The sequence below is a fragment of the Peromyscus leucopus genome, chromosome 1, assembly GCF_004664715.2.
Source record: "Peromyscus leucopus breed LL Stock chromosome 1, UCI_PerLeu_2.1, whole genome shotgun sequence".
Taxonomy (NCBI): Eukaryota; Metazoa; Chordata; class Mammalia; order Rodentia; family Cricetidae; genus Peromyscus; species Peromyscus leucopus.
In genome coordinates, this window is record NC_051063.1 from 39,747,544 (window position 1) to 39,774,145 (window position 26,602).

At 43.5% G+C, this 26,602-nt stretch overlaps 1 protein-coding gene across 1 annotated transcript in view; it reads right to left on the reverse strand.

Moving 5' to 3' along the window:
* Cfap58 (cilia and flagella associated protein 58) overlaps positions 1-26,397 on the reverse strand; it is a 98,435-nt gene extending 72,038 nt beyond the window's left edge. Inside the window, exons 1-9 of the mRNA XM_028874645.2 lie at positions 26,230-26,397; positions 22,838-23,119; positions 20,091-20,239; positions 15,763-15,919; positions 14,834-15,028; positions 11,625-11,762; positions 9,274-9,433; positions 6,865-6,947; positions 1,985-2,176 (exon numbers count right to left, since the gene is read on the reverse strand). Coding sequence (XP_028730478.1) covers positions 1,985-2,176; positions 6,865-6,947; positions 9,274-9,433; positions 11,625-11,762; positions 14,834-15,028; positions 15,763-15,919; positions 20,091-20,239; positions 22,838-23,119; positions 26,230-26,238 — 1,365 coding nt within the window. The 5' untranslated portion in view covers positions 26,239-26,397. The remainder of the gene's footprint in view (positions 1-1,984; positions 2,177-6,864; positions 6,948-9,273; positions 9,434-11,624; positions 11,763-14,833; positions 15,029-15,762; positions 15,920-20,090; positions 20,240-22,837; positions 23,120-26,229) is intronic.
* Between the last annotated feature and the right edge of the window lie 205 nt (positions 26,398-26,602).

Sequence of the window (26,602 nt, forward strand, 5' to 3'; positions counted from 1 at the left end):
CAAAGCGTAAACATTCAAGTGTGTTGCTCAACACTGAACAATTCACTGTGGATTTGACTGACAAGCAGAAAAACGGGTTCACATTGCTCTAGAAGTCAACATTTTGCTAGAGGGAGAAAAAAAGATTAAATGGATCTTTTTCCCCCGAACTCTCTTCTTAGCCTCACAGCGCCTTTCGGAGCTACCACCCCATTCCTGGGTCTCTTTTTTCCAGACCCTCTTCTAAAACTGTGGGACAAACCCATAAGGATTGCTGAATGGGGTAGTCAGAGGCGGGAGGTGGTTGGAGAGGATGCACAATACACTTAAAGGTTTCAGAAAGCACAATAACCAAAACTTAATTAGAGAGGGCTGGAGTAATGGTTCAGTGGTCTAAAGCATTTGTTGCTCTTACAGAAGACCCAGGTTCAGTTATTTGCAGGCACATGGTAACTCCAGTTCAAGTGGATCCAATGCCCTCTTCTGGCCTCCTCAGGCACCAAAGTTGCACATAGTACACATACATGCATGCAGTCAAAACACACACATAAAATAAATCTTCAAAAGTTAGTTATAAATCAAAGGCACAACGAGCCCCGGGTGTTTCTGGTGGCACTGGCCTGTGGCACATCTTGCAGCCTTGGTTCTGTGCATGTGTACACACTTTGCACTGTGGATGTCACACTAGTGATCAATGCTTGGAGCCCCTTAATGCAGATCTGAGACTGTTGCATGTCATGGATCACAGTGTTTCGTCATGCGCAGAAACTTTTCTGTTCTCAAAGAAATGCTTTGATTATAGAAAGCAAAGACTTTCAGTATTTTCCTACCATTGCTCCCCAGCATGTAAGTATCAATATATCTGGGAATTGTATTGTTAAAATGTTTGGTTTTTAAAAATTGCTGTTTAAGTTGCTGACCTGAATTTCACTTTAAAAAAACAAAACCATTACATGAATTTTGGCTTAGAATTAGGACAGCTTTTCCAATAATTTCTGAAATGAACTTACACATATTTCTGCCATTTTGTATGATATACTTATGTGAAGTGGCATTCCCAGCTTTGACAGCTATGAAAATCAAAGTAGCAATCAACTCTGAAAAACATTAAGGGTTCTTTATGTTCTACAGTATTAAATATTCAGCCAAGATCTCATTTTTTATGTTAAAAATAAGCAAGCACATCCACCTCATTAGCATGCAAATTGGCTTTCACCTTTAAGAAATGATAACATTGTATGTACACCAAAGAACTGTTTTGAAAAACGCTTATGATTTATTATCAGTTGATGTTTGATTTACACATTTATTTATATTCCTATGTATCTGGGGTCAAGGACAAAAATTCTTGGGCAAAGAAAGATCTTGAGGGCAAACGATTTAAGAATCACTGCTCTAGGCCATTTGCAAGTGAGTGTACTGCAGAGAGCCAGTGTTTACCTGACCTTATCTCATGCCAGCAATGTGCTAAGAAAACTGGCTAAGAAGCCCAAATCTCTGAAATCCTCCTGTTGCTGTGTCCTTCTCCCTAAGTGGTCTACAAGGAGAAGAAATCTAGAACCCAGCTACCCAAAGTGTGGATTCCTCCCACTGGTGATATTGTAGGTTCACCCTCACTTAGAAATAAAAATGCTCTTTGAAGATGTGACATGGGGCACTGAGGACACGAGGTACTCGTGACCTAGCTTGAGATCGGTTAATTAAGTGTCTTTCTCCCAACATGCTCGGCTTCCGTGCTCTGAGGAGACAAGAGCATCAGGAACAGATGCAGGGTGAGAATGGAGGATTGAGGAACGATGGTGCCAGGAACACGAAACTGGCAAGTCACGGTTGCTGCATAGCAGAGCAACGGGAAAGAGGAAAGAGCCCCGAGAAGAGGGGACAGGGGGCAGAAACGAGGGAAGAGTGAGCAGAAGTATGGTCCATTCCACAATTTGACCCAGGATGGGTTCCAGGGCAAATCACAGGTAAGCATTTGAACAAATCATCTATGGAGTAGCTTTACCTTCTGGGTGAGGTCACTGGCCTCATTGATATACCGATCCCGCTCCTTTTCCAGTTGGAAGATGATCTTCCTCTGCTTCTGGGCCTCATCCTTGTAGTTCTGAATCTCCTCCTCTAGGTTCCTCTTGGCTTGCTCGTGGAGCTTCACCAGGTCCACCTGCTTCTGGGTTGCACTGACTGCCTTAAGCATATTCTAAAAAGTAGTAACAACAAAACAAGTCCCTTACTCACAGTGTTTGAGAACCTGGGGTTCAGCTTATCCCAGTGCCCATCTCTAAAATAATTAGATGCTTTGGGTTTGATATGAATCAAAATGATTATAGGCTCTATAGATTACAAAGAGTTTGTTATGTGAATTTTGTGTGAGGCACATTTACATGCACTAACAAACTACACCAGCCAAAATGGACTCTGTGCTGTTCACTGTTTAGCAGTGGGAAATAGAGGCTGAAAGGTAAAGGTATTTGCTTGAGAGTTCACACCACAGGGAAGGGGCAGAGCCAGGACTGGAATCTGCTGTGGAATAATCTTTTTGTACACTGTGAAGATTTGTCACTGTGGTTGGTTTAATAAAGAAGGTGACTGACCAATAGCTGAACAGGATACAGTTAGGCAGGAAAGCCAAATTGAGAATGCTAGGAAAGAGAAGGGTAGAGTCTGGAGTAGACAGACAAATGCAGAGGGAGCAAGAGATGAACATGCCATGCTAATAAAGATACTGCCACATGGCTGAGAGTAAATAAGGAATGTGGGTTAACTTAAAATGTAAGAGCTAGTTAGTAATAAGACTGAACTATTGGCTGAACATTTATAATTTATACTAAGCCTCCCAGTCAATTATTTGGGAAGCAGCTACTGGGTATTTGGGAACAGGCAGACAGGAGAGAAACATCCAATTACAGGAATCCACCTTCATTCCAGCCTTTATGTCCTGAAGCCTGAACAACCAGACTTAATCACCTAAACTGAGTTTTGACTACAAAGCAAAATAAAACTAGCCTGTTAAGTATGCAGATCTGAGCCCAGTACTGAGTCACAGACCTTAATCCCAACACTCAGGACAGGAAGCAGAGGCAGGCAGATTATGAGTTCAAAGTCAGTCTCTACTGTACAGTGAGTTCCAGGAGGCTAGCATAGGCTACATAAGACCCTGTCTCAAAAGAAAAATGCAGGGACTAGGGATGTGGCTAAATGATAGAGTACTGGACCAGCAGTATCCAGAGCACTGGAAAAGTAAAGTCCACGTATAAAAACAAAGATAGGTAGGTAGATAGATAGATAGATAGATAGTAGATAGATAGATAGATAGATAGACAGATGGTGTAGATAGATAGATAGATAGAAAAATGCAAATACCTATAAATAACAAATGATTAATAAATCTACTCTTGCATCACTACTAAAAGAAATGGAATATATAGAGAACACTGTGAATTTTCTTGATACAAAAGAGAATAATGTCAACATTAAAGTGATAAGTACATTAATCATCCTGATTTGATCATAAGGCAATGAACAGATGCACAAAACATCCCTTATATCTCTGATAAAATTCGCAGTGATTACAAGTTAACAGTAAAACAAAACTTTTTTTAAAAAAAGGAAAAGTTTCATAGTAGCCGTATTCACAAACATCTAAAAATGAAAACACAATGTCTCCCAAGTGATGGACACCAGAAACCCACAGCAGTAAAATATTACGCAGTCATGAAAGGGTATGAAGCTCTGATACATGCTGCAATATTGACAGAACTTGAAAACATCGTCCTGAATGAAAGAGGCCAGATACAAAACCACATAGTGTATGATTCCCTGTCTGCTAGCAGCCAGAATCATCAAACCCCACAGAGACAAGAGGCACTTTTCAAATTCCTAGGAGTGGGAGTGGGGGTGGAGGTGGGGGTGGAGGTGGGGGTGGAGGTGGGGGTGGAGGTGGGGGTGGAGGTGGGGTGGGGTGGAGGTAGGGGTGGAGGTGGGGGTGGAGGTGGGGATGGAGACCGTTGATGAGTAGTGACTGCAGAGTGGGTGCAGTTTCCAACCATGGTGATAAGAGAGTTCTAGAATCAGATAAGGATGGTTGAGGGGATATATTATGAATGCTTGAAATGTTCCCAGTGATAAATCTTGTTAAGTGTATTTTACCACAATTAAAAAAAAAACTGTTCTTCAATGATATAGCCCCTGATAAAATTCCCAGACTTCTGTAAACAGCTCCTCCCCATGGTCCTGTAAGCAACCCTAACAGAACTCACTGAGTCACCAAAGACTAAAGCCTGACAGCAGAAGAGAGAAGAGAAGAGGGGATTGTACTGGGAGTGTAAGAATGTGATCAAATACTTTGAAAGTATTATACTAAAACCATTATTAAGCATAATTAACACATGCTAATAAAAAACTAGATTTTGCATTTTTTTTAACGTGGATGCTCGAGTTCCAGGACTAGTGTATCTGGTACAGTAAGTCTGGGACCCAAGCAGTTACATTTTTTTACATTTGTTTATTTTGTGCGGCACACATGTGGAGGTCAGGGGACAACAAGGAACCAATGTCCCCCTTTCGCTGTGAGAGTTCCAGGGATTGAACTCAGGCCATCAGACTTGGCAGCAAACACCTTTACCTGGTGAGCCATCTCCCCACCGCTAGCATTGTTAACTGCACGAGGGCATTGGTGATGTCAGGAATACTTGGGGCTGGCTGCCCAACTTCCTCAGGAGAAGAGGCAAACAGCTATGCACCCTGACAGCCATGCTTCCCAAGAAGGCCTACCTCACCAGCCACAAATGAATGGATCTGGGGAGCCCCTGGGTGGGGATGGTTGAGGGGGCTCCATTTCTGTGCGGGTATGTGTGTGAGTGTGCGTCCTGGTGCTGAGAATCAGACCCAGGGCCTTATGCACGCCAGGCAGCCTCTTTGCCTCTAAGCTCCATCTGCAGCACTGGACCTTCATCATTTGGCAGCTCTGTAGACAACATACACCTGGCAGTGCTTAGTGACAGCCACTTCCCTGCTGTGTGGACTAGAAAACAGTCTTTACTCGAAGGGAAATGAGTCAGAACATCATCAAGGAAGCTTGTGGTGGGAAGAAGAAGGCTTCCATTCTGAGAATGTCAGGTGAGGTTCCTAGTACTTCTTGAAGGCTGGCTGGATCCAGGGCTTCCATGCGGTGCTTTACAGTTTCTTCTCAAATCCCTAAGATACCTGAGGTGCAACAGTTCTGAAGAGCCACTGGACTATAAGCATGTAGAATGCTCGTGAAACCTTAGCTGTGCGGTGATACAGAACACCCAGAGTCAGCCTGAGTCTCAGGCACTGGGCTAGGCATTTATTTTATAAACGTCACTTCCACACAATGCTAGAAGAAACAATAGATGCACCGCGCTGCCTTTCCGAACAATGTCACTCTTTCATTCAGTGAAGACTGGCATTTCAAATCAGTGAGGAAATAATTTATTAATCAATAAAGTTGATTGCATACCTACTGAGTCTCATGCAGGCAATGGCCTGGGAGGAAAACTGAACTGTGTTTCCTGCCCTAAAGGACCCAATGAAGCAAACCAAACAAAGAAATGGAAAAGAACCCCTGTGTTGGATGTCCTAATGCAGCAGAAAACCTACTGTTTACAAAGATGTATGCAAGATAAGGGTTTAAATGCTGGTGTTGAAAAAAATAAATCTAAAAACTAAATCCAGGGCTAGAGACATGCTTAGTAGTGGAGCATTTCCCCAGCATGTGTGAGACCCTGAGTTCAATCCCCACAACACAAAAAAAGAGAAAGGGAGGTCACTACATCCAATAGAATATTTCACTGGTTATAAGTTTGCAGAATAAAGGATAGTTTTTAGATTAATGGGGGGAGAGACTTCAATAATTTTCTTCCTGACTGTTTTCCATAGAAATATCTAATCTGCCATTCCTGGATACTCTCTACTCTATTTCAAGTAAAGTGTAGGCTGTTCTGTTAAGACTTGCTTTTTTCTGAGAATGCACAGTGAGCTGAATCCATCCTTTTATCTGGAAGTAGCCTGGTCCTCCATATCTGGCCTATGACTTCTCCCTCCCAGAAGGAAATCCTCAAAAGTCTGTCACAAGAAGGAACCCTCTGGAAGGAGGGTAACAGAAAGAGAGAGGCCTGCTTTTATGTGGAAGCTAAACCTTCCCCAACCCATCCTTCAACTTTAGACTGCCATGAACTCTAGAGACTGGAAGAGACAAGGGTGAGAAATGAAAACCAAACCCTATAGTGTGTTTGAGACCCTGGGCTCCATCCCCACACCCCAAGAAAAGAGAAAGGGAAGTGACTAAATCCAATAGGATATCTCACTAGGTCTAAGTTTGTAGAATCCTGAATAGACAGACAGAAGAAAAGCTAGACTTCCATCACCAACCAGTCACCCACTAGGTGTAAGTCTGTAGAATCCTGAAAAGAAACAGAAGAAAGGCTAGACTTCCATCACCAACCAGTCATTTTCTTGCCTAACACCTCAAAGTCATATTTCAATTAGAACTCACACCTGTAATTTTTAGATTAGCCAGATTGTAGATTATAGATATTAAATTAAGAAAATTTGATCAACTACTTAGGATGCCAAGTAACACACCAGCAAGGAGAACAGAATCCACAAAACACCCTGAAATCCCTGCTGGCTTGTACGCTAATTCTCAGGAGTCCTTTTGTGCTCAGTGGTGATAATGTAGCTTCAATTCCAGGCCAGACAATGGTGAACGTAAGCAGCTGTTCAGAGGAAAATTAAGCAGTATTATTCATTCTAATCCATTCTTGTTTGCTCCGGAGTTTCCTTTCCCCACACAACTTGTTATGCACAGATACTACCAGGTGGAAGAAAAGCATTTATTTTCCAGCATTGCTGTAGCAAACTCACCTTATTTAGTATGTCCCTCTCTCTCAGAAGCTCATCCATTGCCTTCTTATCAAGTTCTGCCTGCTTCTTTGAAGACTCCACCTCTAAATTGCCAGGTAGGAAAACAATAATGAATGTAGGGCCCATCCCAGGGAGAACATGAAAAAAGCCAAAGTGAATTAAAAAAAACATGGTTTTATATGTTCAGCTGTAGCTGTACAACTGCTCTGAGTTGAGTGATAGCTGACCTCCATTCTCGATCAAGGATGTGGATCTTCTGGTTCCCACTAAAGAGATGGAAAAGGAAGCTGGAAGAGATTAAGCCAGCCACAGGACCAAGGGTCAGCACGGGTGAGATTAAAAGTCTGAACCTGATGGCTGCCAAAGGTCTTTGTGCTTTTTAGATCTTTTTCATTATATCTGTAGGTGGAAATATGAAATGTAACTACCTAGAACTTGTTACATCCCTGCATTTTTCAAGTCTCCCTTTATGCCCCCCAATGGAATTCCATAGCTTTTTTATATATAGGTCTTCTAGACATGTTGGTAACTTTGTTCACAGTGATTTCATTACTTTAGCTAGAGTTCTGTACAAAGCACTATTGGTAGCTACATATATTATAGTCTGCCACCTTATATCTTATTAATTCCAGTCATTTTTCAGATCATTTCTTGGATATTTTGTAGAAAATTCTAACATAGAGAGGGCCCATGCTCCTAACCATTACCGCTAACACTGCTCTTTGATTAGACGCATCAAAAGAAACAGGTCCCACTGGTACACACACACCTGTGGCTGCTGGGGAAGCTGAGAGCTGGAGAGCTGCTCCAGCCCAGAAGTTCAAGACTAGCCTGTACAATATAGCAAGATGCTATAACAAACAACATCAAGTCCCTAAGAAAAGATGTTATCAACAGTAAATATGAAATAGCCAACCAAAGGCTGGAGAGAGGAGATGGCTCAGAGGTTAAGAGCATTGACTGCTCTTTCAGAGGTCCTGAGTTCAATTCCCAGCAACCACCTGGCAGCTCACAACCATCTATAATGAGATCCGATGCCCTCTTCTGGTGTGCAGGATAACATGCAGACAGAACACTTTGTACATAATAAATAAATAAATCTTTTAAGACAAAGAGAGAGGAGAAATAACCAAAGAAAAGAACATGCTGGCTTTCAGAAAAGAACATGTGACTTAATAGGGAAAGAGTTTGATTCAATGCTCTCAATGGATTTAAAAATATCTGTGGGGGACTAGAGAGATGGCGTGGTGGCTGAGTACTTGCTGTTCTTCCAGAAGACCCAGGTTCAATTCCTAGTACCCACATGGAAGCTCACAACCATCTGTAACTCCAGTCTAAGGGATTCATTACTCTCTTCTGGCCTTTGGGGGTATCAGACACCCACATGGCACACAGACATTCAAGTAAAACACCTATAAACATTAAACAACAACTGAATATATATACATATAGTCAGAGAGAGAGAGAAAATGGACTCAAATCTTACAATTATAGCAAGCAAAAATACTGTAATTAAAACATAGGACTGTTTCAGTCTCATTTGGCTGGTTATATGCTTTAAAAAGCCCACCATTCTTCATCTCTGTCATGGAAGACTTTAGGTTGTAAACTTTCACTATGCTGTGAGCATCCTGAAGGCAAGGTCTTCCTCATACCCAGTGCTTACACATGGTCTATACCAGTTTACAGAACAGACACATGGAGAAGTTGCCAAGCTAACCTGCAACAACACCTCAATGAAAGAAGAAACAGCTGGACTTCTGAAAGGCTTACTTGACAAGGATGTCTAGTAGCAATATCCAGTGATCTAGACTTTGCCTAACTTGCAGAGAGGCGATGTGTGCTTTTATACATATCTTTCAACAATTTATGGCACACAGCAGCCTGTAAAGACATCAAGAAGACACACATGTTCCTGTGCCACACAGACAGAATTCATACCAGAGTCTCTTTCTCAACGTCCAGAGCTGTTTCTGCCACACCACACCAGTATCCTACATTTTTAATTATATTGTTGTGCAGAAAATTACCCGTGACGTTTAGTAAGTTCTCTCTCTGTGCTTGGTCCTTCCAAAAAACAACCCCAAATCTTATTAATCAAGGACATTCATTTCAACATGTTCCTTATCTTCTATGGGCAGACCTAAGAGTTTAAATGTTCTTTACTTCAGTGGCCAATATTGAACACTATTTTAGGTTAGATTCACATGGTTCCAATAAAACCTATGGAAGAATTTGTTGAGTAAAGGGAGTTTAAAGTATTCGAAATGGTGGCCCCCTCCAGTTGGCTGGTTACCAGGTTGAAGTTCACTGATGTCGCTCTGTATGGTTTAGGGGCACCGAGTCCTGGCCTGTGAGTGGGCACTAGTGAAGAATGAAAAGCTTATGAGTAAAACCACAGGGATTTACCTCTCTCTAACCCCAGGATCTGATTCTTCAGGGTTTCCTTATGCTGCTCCACCTCTGCCTTTTGGTCTTCGATCAGGTGCAGTTTCTTATGGATCTGTTCTCTGATTTTGTTAAGCTTCCCGATGTCAAGGCGCATCTGATGGACTTCCTCCTCTTTGGCCTGTATTAGTGACAGAGAGTTAGTCAGGATGCTGAACAAATAAAGAGCCAGGGACTGGGCCACGGTAAACTCAGAGCCTATAAAACTGAGTCCTATGTCAGCGCAGAGTCGTTCCATGGAACTGAATCAAAATACACACACTGTTCAGTTTTGGGAGAAATTGAAGGCCTCTGTTCTATGAATAAAGTATGTGGTGCACAAACCAAAAATAATGAAAAGGTTGATAAAATCTGATGTTTTAAGTTGCCACCTAATTATAAAATCAAGTGAGAATACTGAGTTATATGCATACAAATATGTGAGCTCTGCATACAAATGCTGTATTTGATTGGCAGTTTTCGCTTACAGAGTGATCTCTCTGAGAAGGTTATTGAATTGCTATAAAATATTTAAACATTCTTTTGGACCCACAGGGTCACAACAGCTCAGCTACATGCACTAGAGAAAGTCACCCTTCCTCATAGTGTGCTGGTCTGTAGGTGTGCAGACAGGGTAGCAGGAATAAACAAATCTACACAGTGATAAGAGGTGTCCAAAAAGAATCATAGCAGAGGAATTCTCCACTCTTGTGGACATTTTTATTTAAAATTAAATTCACTTTTTAAAGAAATGTTGCAATCAAGATCTGGAGAGATAGCTGAATGGTTAAAAGCATTTGCTGTTCTTCCAAAGGACCCAGGTTTGATTCCCAGCACCTAAATGGTAACTCCAGTCCCAGGGGATCTAACGCCCTCATTTGGTCTCTGTGGGTACCAAGCATGCATGTGGTGTACAGACATACATGCAGGCAACATATAAACATATTTAAGTCTAATTTTTTAATTTGCCATTTTAAATATCTAGAAAAACAACTAGAAAAGGCAGTTTAGGATTCTTCTGCAATCATCTTAACTCTCGAGAAGGGAGAGAGAGAATTAGCAATGTATGTTATCTCTGGGTTATTGCTAGAAACATAATCCCGTTAATTTAGGGATATAAGAAAAGTCATCCATCTTCCCAGATGTCTCATTCATGTTATCAAAGGACAGAATTAGTGGAATCTTTTTTTTTTAACCATAATTTCACCTCAGAGGCCAATACATCTTTCTGACTTAAGTGGTCGTCTCATGTCTGCTCTGACTTGCTACATTGTCATAAAGAACAAGCTTCAAGTCAACTCACTATAGGCTCTTCCAAGTGTTCTTAGTCTTAGACCCTAGAAGGTTCAAGATGGCTGACCTTAAAGCCTTTTTCAATTGTGTGGTGTCCTAAGTATACAGCCATTAATCCAGACTCCATGGTTAAATCTCAGAAAAATCCTGGAAAAGTCTTCTTTTTGTAGTATGCATTCAAAACAAGATCCACGGTGTGGTGGGTGAGAGGGGGGGTGTTGTGGTTGTGTGGGTGTGTTGTGGGGGTGTGGGGGGGTATGGTATGCTGTGGGGAGGCTGTGGATGTGGGGTGGAGGTGTACATGGATAAGGGTGGGGGCAGGGGTGGGGGGTGTCTTCAGATTCTCAAAAGAGACTGTAAGACAAAAATGTTCTGGCTCACTACTCACATCCACACATTATTCTTGGTAAGTCGTTTATTTTATGTCCAGTATTCAAATATAATAAAAATAGGAACTATGGGTTTTCCTTTCAGAACTGAAATGAAAAACAAAGTTCTCTGTTAATCACAAAGGGACGGGATACAGACAGACCTTAGTGGCAAATGAGGATCCAAGTTCATTTGCAAGCACTCATTCATGAGGGAAGGGAGAAGAGGAAAACCGCTTGAAATATGCATTAGATGGTACTAAAAACCACGATTCCACAGTGTTGGAAAGCCCAACAGTGGCAGTCTATGCCCCAGCTCTCCCTCTACCTTCTCCACACAGCAATGAAATCTAATCTGAGCTCGCTATTGTTCACATAGTGAATGGATCCTAGCTCTGGGCAACTGGTTGCTTGCAGGGCTAATTACAGAGATGAACATCTGAGCTTGCTTGAGAAAGCATTTGCATAAGCATCTGATCAATTTTATAAGTAAGAGCGGAAGTCATCAGACTCCCTGCTTCTGGGCCTGAAGCGATCACTGCGGGCTTGCACCTGCCTCTCTGTGTTCCAGGCTCTCAGCTGAGCTAATACAAGAGCTCCAACGGCAAAGCCAAACCCGTGTACTGAGGACTGAAGTGCTGGGGACCAGACACAGCGGCGCACGGTGTTTACTTTGAGCTCCAGGGCCTTCTGCTGGTTTTCCTGGGACAGCTGCTCACAAGTCAAACTATGCTGTTCGTTCTCCTGCTGGAGTTTCGAATTCCGCAACTGAAACTGCTCCAGCTCCTTCGCCGCTCTCTCGTTCAATATCTGAAAGGTGAGGAGTGCGGGGACTGGTTAACGCCTGTCAATCTGATGACTGTGTCTGCATATGCACACGGGATGCCCCACAACCTCCTGGGACGATACCAACCGCGGTCCTTTTCATCTTGCAGAAAAAAATTCTTTATCCCCAGTAAAGCACTAACGCACTCAAATAAAATGAATGTTAAATGGCTGAGGAAAACGATGCCTTCTAATGAGTAACACAGTGAGCATGATTTTTTTTTTTTCTTAGAGCTTTTGGGAAGTCTTGTTCACAGGTGGTGGATAAATATTTTAATGCCTGTTTGCCATTTGGCAGGCTTTGCATACGCAACAATTTCTATAATCATTGCAAATGAGCTAGAGATTCAAATGGGTTGTGTCAGCTCTGGGGCTCTGAAGATGCATCTTCAGAAGCAAATCCTTCATTAACATGCCTCCAACATTTTCCCTGAGCAGAAGTGGTCCCCAACGCCAACCCAGAGACAATTCCCCATTAATCCAACTTAAGTCGGCCAGGGGGCCAGCAGTGCAGTGACTGCTGCCTGTTCTGCGCAGACATGGTTTTAGAACAACCAAGGATTCTATCTGAAGTTATTTCTACTGGGGAAATACTGAGAAGGTGAGGGCTAACAAGTGAGTTAAAGGAAGAAGGGGTCAATGAGGCGCTTTCTTTAAATATAGCTTCCTTGTATGTGAAAACAAAAGACAGAAAGAGGTATCCAATTCCCTATCAATGGGGACTCAACAAAATGGAACCAGCTATGCTAAAGATGGCATTTTGTCTTTTATGGATCCTAGGCTATTGTTCAAAACCCCTTGTTTTACCTGGGTTTCAAAGTCTTTTTTTTTCAAATTCATATTCAAAGAAACCTCATGGATTTTTTTTCTCCCTCCTGGAGACTGTGCACACTGTGTATTATCCATTTGAATTCTGGCTTTATATAAAATTAATAAGGCACAAATGACAAAGAAATGTATTCTAATGTAATCCACTTCTTAAGTAGAAAAGTATATGTGCCTTGACAAGCCTTTAGAAACAAACTTCATAAAAGTAAAAAAAAAAAAAATTTAGGAAACGACTCAACTAAATGTATTGTTTCTTTAATGAATGAGAAAAGAGAATGGTGTGTATCTGTGATCTTGGTACTGGGGAGGCTGAGTCAGAAAGATCGCAAGTTTGAAGCCAGCCTGGACTAAGGTGGGGGGATGGGGAGGAGGAAAAAGAAAACACAGATTAGAATCACTCATGTCTGTCTTATCTTAAATGGCCACAAGAGGGAAACATTAGAAACGTGACTATAGTTAAAATGCGTAGAGATTAAGAATGGCTTTCTCGGGGGGTGTGACAGCTTTAATCCAGCATGGGAGGCAGAGCAGGCGGATCTGTGAGTTCAAGCAGCCTGGCTACAAGTGAGTTCAGGAAAGGACAAAGCATGCAGAGAAACTGTTCGAAAAAAAAAAAAAAAAAAAAAAAAAAATGGCTTTCTCAACTTGAAAATCAAACCTGTTAGGAACGTTACATTCGTTCACTCACTACACAGCACTGAGAATGAATGGTCCAGGGGCACCGTGAGAGCCAGGATGTCAAGGTTGTCTGTCTGGGCCAGTACAGTCCCTCCTAGCCTGAACACTTGAAACAACACTGGCACACATAGAAGTTGAATTTTAAATTATTAATAAATATAAACAGCCACATGTGGTTTAATGGTTTCCATACTGGACACCACAGGTCCATAGCTACGTGGTAACTACATAACCGACGGAATATGGCAAAAGTGAGACACAAGAGAATGAACGTACCCAGTTTGTGGTTGTTTCTGTAAAACTCAGACAAAACTATTAGCTGCTTAGAATTTAAGAGATAGGGAAACAGCCGAGAAGAGGCGCAGGGCCTCTGGGGTATCAGTAATGCTCTGTTAATTAATGACTGCTTGCGAACAAGGCATGCTCACAGGTTGGAAATATGTGTAGCTGCATACTTGTGACATACACACTTGTCTATGTGTACATTGTCCATCCATGGAAGGTTTAGAAGAAACGATTGTAAAGCCAGGCTTGGTGATTGACTGAGGCCTCTGATCTCTATTCAGGAAGAAAGGGGAGGGAGAGGGACAAGTTCAAGAGCAGAAGGGGGCAGCCTGTAGAGACCCCGTCTCAAAAGAAAAGAGAAAAAAAGGTTGAAAGGCAGGATGGCGCTCCACAGCAGAGTGCTGGCCGGGCACGTGAGAAATCCTCCGTTCAATCCCCAGAACTAAAAACAAGCAAACATAACAACAAAAAAAAAAAGGCTAGCTTTGAATACCTATGAGAGCAGAGAGCAAGAAAAGGGTTAATAAATATCCCTTAAGAATCACTGGGGCTGGAGAGTGACGAAAGGGCATTGGCTCTTCTTCCAAAGGACCCGAGTTGGATTCCTAGCACCCACAATGTAGCTCACAGCTGTCCATAACTGCATCCCAAGGAGATCTCACACCCTTTTCTGGCCTCAGAGGGCACCAGGCATACATGTGGTACACAGACATACATGCAAGCAAAACACTCATGCACATTTTTTAAAAAAGTTAATTTAAAACAAAAACATTCAAAGCCCAGTTACAGCAATAAGTAGCATGCTCCTGTCATGGCTACTGAGTTGCACCCTACTTTGCAGGAAAATCACAAAAATGTGGGCTTTGGGCTGTAGTTCAGATGGCTCAGAGGATTTGCCTAGCATACAAGAAGGCCTAAGGTCTATCCCCAGCATCAAACAAACTAGATGTGGTGGTGCCTGCCAGTAATCCTAGCATTCAGAGCTGGGAGTCAGAAAGGTCAGAAGTTCAAGGTCATTCTTAGCTTCATACTGGATTTGAGAACCTATCAGAGAGAAAGGGGGCAAAGGGAGGGGAGGGGAAGAGAGAGGAGGAGAGGGAGAGGAGGAGGAGGATGGAGGGAAAGAAGGGGGGGAGAGGAGGGAGGGGGGGAAGGGAGGAGAGAGGAAGAGAGAGGAGGAAAGGGGAGAGGAGGGGAGGGGAGAGGGAGAGGGAGGGGAGGGAGGGGAGGGGGGGGAGGGGAGGGGAGGCCATGAATGTCCTTACCTTCTGCTCCTTGAGCTGCTGTTCCAGCCGCTGAAGCTCCTCCTTGCTCTTCTGCATGTACTGCTGCAGCGCCTTGATCTCCGACTGCCTGCTGTCCATGTCCACCTGGATCTGTTTGAGCTCTTTCTCCAGCTTCTCCTTCTTCCGAGACTCCCTGGTCGCTTCGTTCTGACGATGCTGAATTTCTTGTTGGAACTGCAGGGAAGGACAGAGAGAAATGAGACAAGCACTTGCAGGGGCAGGTCTCCATCCGCCAAGGTCTGCCCCCGCAGGATCTGGCCCATAGTGTGTTTCTGCAGGACACGCCTCTGTGGAACAGTCATGCTGGACCCCAAAGTTCCAAGCTTCAGGAATGTTCTGTGTTGATTTTCAGGACCTTGACACCGAAAGATCCGCCCTGGCTGCAGACAAAAAAATTAAAGATGGTATTATAAAAATCAACGAAATGCAGGAGCTCAGAGCCCTAACATGTTAAATAAAGGAAGACTGTCCAGCTCTGCATTAGGAGGGGCAAGCTACCAGAAATAAGAAATTGTGTTACTTGATCCTGGGCGTTGCTAAACCAAGAATGCTGATTACATCTTGATGTCCAAAGTCTTTGAAAAGCTCTTTTTCTTTTAATCTCGTGCTCAAAAATGTCATCTTCTTACAAGAGTGCTGCTCTTGTGATTTCTCTTGTGAATTATAAAAGAGAAGGCAGAGAGATTTCCTGTGTCTGGTGCAGGGACACCTGTTTGAGCCCTTAGCAGAGTCTCAGCATTGGTGACTTCTGAGAGAGGACCTGGACAAAAATGGGCTCAAGAAACAGGGTCAGGGAAACAAGACAGAGCAGAGGACGCTTGGTTTGAACACAAGGTTTATGTCGAAGAGGGGATAGATGGGAAGGGAGGCAGGAAGGACAGACCGTCCTCCAGAACACAGGAGCAGACCTGATTGATGGTCTGTTCTGCATCTTCCTTGGCTCGCTCGGTCTCCTGCTGCTGTTCAGTGGTCTGAGCAAGGTTCTCGCGCAATTTCACCACTTCTGTCAGGAGCTGGTCACGCTCCTTTGACACCTCTTCTTTGAACTTCAGTAAATCTCGGATGCTGAAAAGGAAGAGCACAGGAATCTGCCTAAGTAGCCATTTGTTCAGGGGTCCTTGCTATTGTCCCCAAGCCTGGTCTTCCTGGGAGGCCAATGGCGCACACTGTTCAGGTGATAAGGAATGGAAGATGATTGTGAGGTGTTTGCTGAAAAGAAGTGACAAAAATAATAAATACAATAAGATCCTTTTTTGTTTTAGTAAAATATAGTGTCTATTCCTCTGTGTGTGTGTGTGTGTGCCTCTGTGTGCCTCTGTGTGTGTGCCTCTGTGTGTGTGTGTGTTGTACAGACACTTCTAGAAAAATGAATACTAATCATGTTATCAATTATCTCTGAGAATCAGGATTCAGGGTGGAAAAATTGGAGGGATGGCTTCTTCCTGTACCTGTCTTACTTGGATCTGTTACAATAAGACCATATTGTTATTGTCAACTCTTATAATGAGCCCTGAGGAGATGTCAATTTAGGAAATTATTTATCTAACGTATCCACTGGGGGGCTATGATGACAACTAAATGTCTAAAATAAAGCATAAATCTAACCAGATACTACGCATTGCCAATTTTCTTCCCATCCACCCAAAGAAATTAGTTTCTCCCACGGGAGGGCAGCCCACAGAAAACATTCTCCAGAACAAACTTGAAAATGAGGCCTGCTGCTGGGTTTTGGAGAGCCCGTGATAATATTCATTGATTTGAATTGTAAACTAAATAGTTCCACATTACAAAATCCATTCCATCTGACTTGCCACGACTTCCCGCAGAATTAGTGCTTGTCGGGTGTGAAGCTCTGTGTCCGATGGGACTTTTGCAGCACAGGAAACCAGAGGGAGGTAGGAGAAGCTAAGAACACGCCCCGCAGAGCCTTGCAGCTGACAGTCGTCAAGCAATGCCGCGAAACACAGGAATTTGACAATGCTCATTTAGCAGCGTCCTTGATACGACATAAATGTTTAATAAGGAACCTTCAAACTCATGCCCAATTGCATCTGCAGAAATGAAACCTCAGCTCAAAGGTTTATCGGAAGAAAGAGAGCCACAACTGAGCGCACATGATCGGAGCTCGAACTACCAGCTGTACCTGCTCCACCATTCTCCCCTCACCCTCTTCCACTTCTCGTTGAAATGTCTCCTGTCTGAATCGGCTCTCTACATGGCTTATCACTAGTTCTTCTACCACAAGTCCAACACTAGAGAGACTGCGTTTGGTTTTCCTATTTCCTCCCCAATGCCTGCTTATACAACATCCATCAAAGATGGATCAATAGAGCAAGAAAATACAAGAAACTAAAAGAGCAGCATTAGGTTTGCTTAAGAGTGTCCTAGGAAGTGCATGCCTGTTCCTGGTGTGAGGCTTTGTGTGCCCTGTACTGTGCTAGATAGATTCTGGCAAGGCTTATAAAGTTCTCTTCCTTCAGGAGCTCTCAGCTCAAGTAGGTAAGGTTGTCATAATTTGCTTTTCTGTTACTGTGATAAAGACTGTGACCAAAAGCAACTTGGGGGCAAAAACCTCTCCGGTCCATCATGAAGGGAAACCGGGGGAAGATCTCCAGACAGGGTCCTAAACACAGAAACTGCAGCAGAGACCATGAAGGGATGCTGCTCATTAGCTTGCTCCTCATGACTTGCTCAGACTGCCTTCTTATACAACCCAGGACCACCTGTCCAGGGGTGGCACCACCCACAGTGAGCTGGGCCTCCCACATCAATCATTCATCAAGAATATGTCCCCAGAGACTTGCCTATAGGCAATCTTATGGAAGTATTTTCTCAACTGAGATTCCCAGATAACTTAGTTTGTGTCAGTTGGGGAAAAAAAAAAACCTCATCAGCACAAAAGCATTTTAAATTCTTTTAAGATGCTATAACAAAGGCCATACTGGAAAGCAGACATTGGATTCTGTAGAAACAGAAAATACAGCAATTCTTCCTGCACAGTCACTGGGCTCTGGAGGTGGAGAGGAGATGGAACAGAAATTCTGATTGTGACAACGTTAAGATGGTGTTCTAGGAGGGTTTTAAAGGATGAAAGGAGTTTACCAAGGGGAGAATGGAGAAAAGGCATCTTTGGCATGGGGGGGGGGAGTGCTTGTGCAAAGATGTGGGGTGTGGGCAAGGAGTGAGGGGTACTAGGCATGAGGCTAGAGAAGCAAACTGCAGCAGACATTCGAAAGGCTTTGAGTGACATGTTCAGGAATCTGGCCTTTATCCTTTGAGCCTGGGTAGCCGAGCAGGGAAGGGGACAGGGATGCGTGCTTCAGAAACATACCTCAGGTCGCAATGATGGGTAAAGAGGGAGATGCCTTGCTCTAGACAGGGAGGCCAATTAGAAGGCTACTGCTGATGCCAGCAGGGACCGGAAATGCAGGCCAGAGAGCAGCCCCAGCCACAGGAAGTCAAGCCCAGAGACAGGGGTTAAGAGATGGAGGAGTGATGGGATGAAGAGCAAGCCAGCTCCTGCCCGGAAGCTGAGTGGGTAGGAAAGATGGAGGTGGGATTAATCATGGAGGTTGGTGATCGCTGCTGGGACGGGGCAGAGAGGCCGAAGTTCCATTCAGTACTAGTTTAAGAGGGGTGACTGCATTCTAACACGAATTCTTACACAGGGTAAGTGTAGCCCTCAGCCCTCATCAAAGATGCTTTTTTTGTAGCAGACAGAGACCAGAACACAACGGATCAAAATGCAGAGAACAACTGGCCATGGGACGTTCAACCAACTGATACAGCTACAGTGAAACTCTATACCGAAGGCCCGAGAAACCTTGCAGAAGAGCAGGTAGAAAGAATTTAAGAGCCAAAGGACCTGGATGTCTGCTTCAAGATAGTGTCTTCTGTTTATGATAGGGATCGTACTCATGAATTATCAGCAATATGTTTGCCTGAACAAGGCCAGAAAAAATGACACCACCAATCAATAGGCATGCCAACAGAGATGGGAAAATCTCACAAGGCCCCACACCTAGTTGGGGAGCTACAGGTGCTCATGGAAAAATGCTCTTCTCCAAGGACAAGCCCCTTGATAGGTTATCCAGTGCCAAGTGGTCAGCCCTAATCACATGTACATATAAGCAACACTAAATGAACTCAGCAGGTTGCATTAATAATGTGTGTGTGTGTGTGTGTGTGTGTGTGTGTATACATAACATCAATAATTAAAGAATAAGAGGCCAAAATAATAGAAAGGTAAACCTAAAACCTCTATTCACTCAGAAACTGTAGTAGGGTTTCTTCTAGAGAAAGAGGTGTAATATAATCTTTGGGGAGGACAAAGGGAGTCTTAAAAAGAAAAGGTAGGGGGCTGGAGAGATATCTCAGGGGTTCTGAGAACTGGCTGTTCCTCTAGAAGACCCAGGTTTGATTTCCAGCACCAGCATGATAACTCCACAACCACCTGCAACTCCATTTCCAGGAGATCTGATGTCATCTTCTGGATTCCATGGGCACCAGGCATGCAAGTGGTGAACAGACAGACATACATGCAGACAAAACACCTATACAAATAAATTTTTAAAAAATAGATCTTTAAAAAATAAAAGCAGGGTTAGGCAAAAAAAAAAACAGTTCTTAGAAGCCGCACAAGGGAGAATTTTGCAATATAGAGAACCTTCAAAGAGGTGCAGTCCAACTTAAGGCTAACGGTGCCAGGCTGCACCAGGCCACTGAACACTGTAAAGGACCCTGCAGAGGCAGGCTCACACTATCAGGAAGGCTGCAGAGGCAGACACACACTATCATGAAGACTGCAGAGGCAGGCTCACACTATCAGGAAGACTGCAGAGGCAGACACACACTCTCAGGAAGGCTGCAGAGGCAGACACACACTATCAGGAAGGCCGCAGAGGCAGACACACACTATCAGGAAGGCTGCAGAGGCAGACACACACTATCAGGAAGGCTGCAGAGGCAGACACACACTATCAGGAAGCTGCAGAGGCAGACACATCAGAAGCAGAGGCAGACATACACTATCAGGAAGACTGCAGAGGCAGACACACACTATCAGGAAGACTGCAGAGACAGACATACACTATCAGGAAGGCTGCAGAGGCAGACATACACTATCATGAAGACTGCAGAGGCAGACACACACTATCAGGAAGGCTGCAGAGGCAGACACACACTATCAGGAAAGCTGCAGAGGCAGGCTCACACTATCAGGAAGACTTTGACCTACTTGCTGTCCTGGTCCATTGACAGTCCAGACCCCTGCTCAACTAGTTTGGTCAGGTTCACTATTTCCTCTTTCAGGGCAAGAATCGTCTCCTTGGCCTTTTGCTCCTTATCATATGCAGAGTCCACCATCTTCCAGGCCTTTTCAATTTCCTAGTGGGCCAGAGAGTATCCATTAGAAAAAAAATGGGATTCCAGATACAAGATAAACCAGCACAAACAATAGCCCCATGGCTACAGTGTGATAGTCACTTACAGGAAAAGAATAGTATGTATTATACCGTATGTGGGAATTTGGACTGACTAAATTGTTCAGTGGAAGAGCAAGCTAGTTCAAGGAGTGTTTTCCTTGTGTAGAGGAGTGAGTATGGCTGCAAGGTTCCACAGCAGCTGCCCTAGCTAGAAGAATTATTTCTAATAAAGAAACTGATAAATTTTTAAAATTTTAAATGAAATTTTATTTGCTTAACAGATGCTTTAAATGGCTCTATTTCATAAGAGATGATCATAGATGCAGTCCTTAAACCAGTAAATTGAAAGTAATTCTTGATAATTTTGAAGATAAAAAAATATATATTTTTATCAAGCAGGGGAATCAATGAGTTTGAGGTCAACCTGGGCTACATAGCAAGTTCAAGGCCATCCTGAAAACATTTATATACATATATATATATATATATATACATATATATATATATATATGCATGCACATATGCACACACACTTAAATAACAAACATACATATGTATAAAATGTGTGTGTGTGTGTGTGTGTGTGTGTGTGTGTGTGTGTGTGTGTGTTGTCCTCCGATCCCAGGTGAGTGCCTAAATGGCAAGGTCAGTCTTAGAAAATCCCACAAGGTCACTTTGCTTTGCTGGCACTGGAGTGTACGCAGGAATCTTAGCAGTTCCCATATCCAGAGGCCCAAGCCCAGATCCTCATCAAATGCACACTGGGCGAGCACTCTACTTCAGTCCTTGGCTTTTTCTGAGAAAGAGAGTCTCACTGTGTGTCTCAGGCTGGCCTGTTTTCTGAGAAACACATGCTGGTGCTCATGGGGGAGAATAAAGCCCATAACAGGGAATGGAACTGTTCCTGACTTTCTTACTGTTGTGAAATGCAGTGTGCGATATTTGCATACACACTGAAAGGTGAATTACTGCTGTGTGAGTAAAGGAACCACTTGAGCTTTGTCCGCAATAACCTTGAGTTTGTCCTGCCACTTCACTATCTTGAAACATTTTAGTCAAGTAAAATTTGTGTCCTTTATATAAATAAAAGCCTATAAAGTTTAGGTGAAAGTATTTAGTTTTCATGTTGACAAGGAATAAAATGGATGGAAGGGAATAAATCCAAGCTTGCTATTATAGCACACAGAGAGTCCTCTTGTGTAACCACCGCACATCCCTTAGTGACTCAAAGCAAAATGTCAATTTGGGGGCTCTATCCCAGTGGAGCAACCATATGCACACCTGGGCCAAACAAGTGAAGGATATCTAAATGAGAATATGACTGCATAATGTTTTAACCAAACCAATTTCACCAATTAGATTTTCATCAGTTTGTAACGTTCATCTCCAGTGTTAAAGTTTATAATGAAAGTGTTTTTCCAATTATAAAATGAATTACAGTTTCCTTATATTACTTTTCCATCAAGAAGAAAATGACAGCAGAGAGAAATCACGCTAAAGGAGAGTAGTTTCTAAGAAAATGGGTCAGTCATATCTTGTACTGGTCTTGGAAGTTAATTTAAATCCCATGACATCTGATTGTATGCTATCAAGGGAATTACCTAAAGCATTCATAAATTATTTCTCAAAGCTAGAGATTTAACTATGAATTAATATGTCTCAACCTCTTATGACTTTGAGATCAACAGGGAACATTTGTGTTTTATCTTCAAGATAAGGCAACACACTTAAAGGTGAAAAACACAGTGTGGAACAAAGGCAAACTTCCTCCAGATTCCCCAGACCAAGCCTCTAGCTCTCCTGCAAGAGCATTTGGGGAGATGAAAAGACAAGGAGAAGGACATTGGGAAGGATGGTCATGAAAATTACTCCCTGGGAACTCACAGAACTCTCTCCTGGAGCACGAGGAAAAGTAGAAATTTAAAAATATTTTTAACCAGGTATCAGGGCTGGGGTTCTAGCTCAGTGGGTAAAGTGCTTGCCCCGAAAGCACGATGGCCTAGGTGGCATCCCCAGATTCTACTGGTGGCGCAAGCTTCAGTCCCAGTGCCAGGGAGGCAGAGGCAGAGGACCCACTGGGGCTAAACCAGGCGACCAGTCTAGTCTACTCTGGAAGCACCAGGCTGATGAGAAGCTCTGTCATTAAAAACAAGGTGGACAGCATCTGAGAAACAATTGTAAACCTCTGACCTCCACATGAGCACACCATGCACACACACACACACACACACACACACACACACACACACACACTCAGATGTATATTCATCTTGCATCAACAGAACATCCCAAAAGCCCCAATATTGCATTTTATCTCTAAGTCTTTTGGCTAACCCATTATTTTCCAGAAACTAGTCAGTAAAATAAAGCTCTCCGTTTGTTTTCAGCATGGTAAGCCTCACCAGGGTTTCTTTCTCAGTGAATATTCTTCCCTAGGCTTAATAAATATCTACATGGTGTAAATTTTTACCTAATAACTCGTGTCTTACCAACCAGAGAGCTGTCTATAATGGACAGGTGATGCTTGAAAGTCAAATTCATGTACTTCTAGATCACTAACCTTCTTGAGAGACGCAATGGTGGTCTGGTCATCCTGAGAAAGCTTCAGGGCAGTGGCCACCTTGGCAGAGTTCACCACAATCTCTGCATTCAGCTCTCTGCATTTGGCCATTAGACGCTTTTCATTGTCATAAGACTTTTTCATGACAGTATGAAGCTTCTCATATTCAATCCTGAATTTTTCCAGACTTTTGTCTCCTGAAAGTTCACTGAGAACCTCCTGGAAATCTCTTTCAATTTCCTCAAATGCAGTTTCCTCCATCACGAGTTTTTCACTCTTTTCCTGCAGGCAAGAACAAGGACGTTACTCCATTCTATCAAGAAATGGCTGCTGGTACCCCAGAGTGAAAACCCCTCACTCACTCAAATCTAATGCTACCAGCCAGCAGAAACATTGAGACTATATGTTAGGAAGGTTCCCTCCTCATCCTCTGATGTATTTATATAGTACATATGAATACATATATGGCATTATAATTAGTTGATGAGGTCATATCCAAGTAAGGTAAGCCTTAACTCCAATAAGATAGGCACCTTAGCAAAGACAGAGACAAAGAGAATGTAAAGATGGCTTGGATTGATGCAGTTGCAATCCAAGGAAGGCTAAACATTGTCAGCTACTACCAGAGAAGAGGAAGAGACAAGGAACCATTTCACTCAGGGTCTCAAAGGGAGCATGACTCACCAACATCTTGACTTTAGACTTCCAGCATTGAGAACTGGGAGACAAACGATTTCTACTGTTTTAAGCCACCCAGTTTGTGGCACTTCATTATGGCTGCTCTCTCAAATGAACACCTACTTATTAAATACAGCATGGCAGCACTAATAATGATAAAGGTATGCATTCGTTCATTCAACAAATGTTTATTCACCACCCTCTGTCGGAGAGTTGTGTGGTGAAGCCTGTAAAGGCAACCAAGGTAGGGAATAAAAGGTCCACCCACAGGGTATTTGTTTTACTGACTGGTCGAGTATGTTCTGTTGTAACAGAAATATTCAGTTCCTGCCATAAAATGCATTCTATGTTCTTTAAGAACACATAAAAAGAGACTTACTCCCAGCAGTGAGAATAAAGCACATTTCATGAAAGAAGTGGTACTCAAGCCACTAGAAGGAAGAAAAGGATTCTTACAGGTAGCTCTGGAGAAAAGATCACTCCCAGCAGATGGCATTGCCTGAGGCAGAGCTCACAGCCACACAAGTGCCCAAGATGCCCACATATAAAAGGTATGCCAAGGAGAGGCGGAGATGGGCTGGGAGCATGGAATGGCATGCTAAGGAGTATGGATTCATGTTCTGTCAGCTGCAAAGACCCACCCAAACCTTCTAAGGGTAGATACAGTTTGAAAGCTTTATTTATGCTTTCCACACTTTGCTTTGACAGTCTACACAAAACAGGGCTTAACATCCGCCACTCATTGCTCACCAAAGGAACCAAATGAGATGATCTTTCATCTCAATAATAATAACATTCTAATCCACCCTGAAGATTCCAAGCAGCCTTCTTTACCTCTTCTCTCAATGAGCATAGCTTGCGCAGTGTGAGGAAGGTTTATAGTCTTAGTTAAAAAAAAAAAAAAATGAAAGAAAAAACTTATACTGTTAATTAAATCCCCACACATGACGCGCAAGCAAAACACAGTGTTTAGAGATTTAAATGTGGTTCCTGTAACACTTGGCTTAACAGCTTTAGGACTATTTTAAATCCAACAGAGGTTTCCTTGCTAAAAGTAGATTATTGCGCAGAACACGATTCAGCAAGTGCTCAAAGAAGGAAAAACCCTATTAAAGCAAATGTGCTGCTACTGCTGCTCTGTCTCATTGATGCAAAACCTGAGTCACAGACACCGATTCATCCCTCGGTGTTCTGCGCTCCAGCCTTGAAAGTGGTATTAATGTCAACATTTGATCAGCAGCCTAACGATTTGTTTGCACCCAGGTTCTCCCTGTATGCCTGCAATTAGTACAGGAGTGGAGAAATATCAAAGAAACATTTTAAAGAAACTTGTATGAACAAAAGAAATGTATTTTCAAGTTGTCACTTCAAAAAGTATTCTTCTATTAAAGGCAAAGCAAAAATAATCTCTTAGCTCTGACCAGTGGGCAGTTGGTACCTTCTTCTACACTGTGGCCAAGCGCGGTGGTGTGTACTTAAGAAGGATATCAACATGAAGTGATCGGATCAGAGGAAGTGTGACATTCCATCATTTGCTCACAGGCTGTCTGCCGTGTGTCAGGCAGTGCCCTGGGGGCTGAGGCGCATCTGCTTGTAAGGAGGAGAGCTTATTCTTGGAGGATAAAGAACAATGAAGTAAGACGGGACACTGAGTGGAGGAGGAAACACTCAAGGGTATAAATGAGAGCTAGCAGGACCAAGAGGAGAAGCTGGGAAGTGAGGAGACATGAAAGAGACTAGGTGGTGGGGAGGAGTGATCTGGCCATAGCCTCAAGGCCATCATGAGAGTGATGGCCCCTGGGAGTGGGAGCCATTAACCATGAGGAGTGGAACTCACGAAGGAAGACCAGGCATGGAAGGGGTGGAAGGAAAAGGAGGTGCAGAAACAGAGAAGATAGAGCGTGGAGGTGCTGGGAGATGCTGGGACCAGGGCTGGCTTCACGGGTGTGGGCCCATTCAGCCACACAGGGTCCAGAAGACTCCCACTTTGGTTAAATTCTTTCCTGTGATGTCTTAAAATTCTTAATAATTTTAACAAAAAGCTTTTCACTTTACTCTGGGCCTCACAAATTATGCAGCTGATTCTGGCTGGAAATTGTGTAATAGGTAGGGTAGGAGGTGGGCTCTGATAGATCAATGAAGAATTCAAGTAAGACCAGGATAGATGAGTGTCAAGTGAAGGCAAGGATGCAGGGCTGTTGAGGTTATAAATGAGAGGGCTAATGGACAGACAGGTTACTGAAGGATGCAGAAATGAAACCTCATCAGCGAGACTGAAGATCAAGTGTCCTATAATACGAGTGAGAGATGGAGGCTGTGAGACGTTAACACGGGGTCAATGAGAACACGGGGCAGTGGCAATGGGCTGAAGGACCTTGATCAAAGTGTCTGACAGCTGGTGATCATATGTTAGGGAATCGGGGTGTGACAGGTGGACAAGTTAGTGAGCGAGGTGACAATGAGTATGTCGATGAGACATTTTCAATAGCCTCTCTACGGTATCACCTGCAGTTCAAACTGTAGGGTGCAAGTCACGGTCTGGGAATTCGTGAAGGAGCAAGAAGTGGGACAGAGCCAAGGGTGAAAAGCGTGAGGGTTCAGATAGCGAGGGTGCTGGTGAGGACCAGAATGTAACAAAGGATGAGTTCCAGTAAGAGAGAGATGACAGGCAGAGGTCGAAGCAGAGAAGCAACCGAGAGACGCTGACTCCTAACCTCCGACATCCTGACGCTCTTTGAAGGCGGCCTCAAAGGCTGCCGTGGAGATCAGAAAACTGGGCTGGAGTCTGGAGAAGGGGCTGTGCACTGCCCCCAGTGTCTAAAAGGGCGACACGTTTTTTTTTCTGATCGCCGGCCCGGCGCCGACACCCGGCGCTCGGCGCGTCTTCGGTCACCTGGCAACCGCCACGCCCCCTGCCGCTTGAAGCCTGGCAGACGTTCGAAGGGGGCGGAGCCCCGTAGGTCGGTACTTGGGTAGTGGGCTGCAGAGAAATTTGCAAATATATCCTAAAGGGGGTGAATCCAAGGAAATCTAGGGTCAGTGCCTCTGAGAGGCTGAGTGGAGTCTGCAGACCTGAGAAAAAGAGGC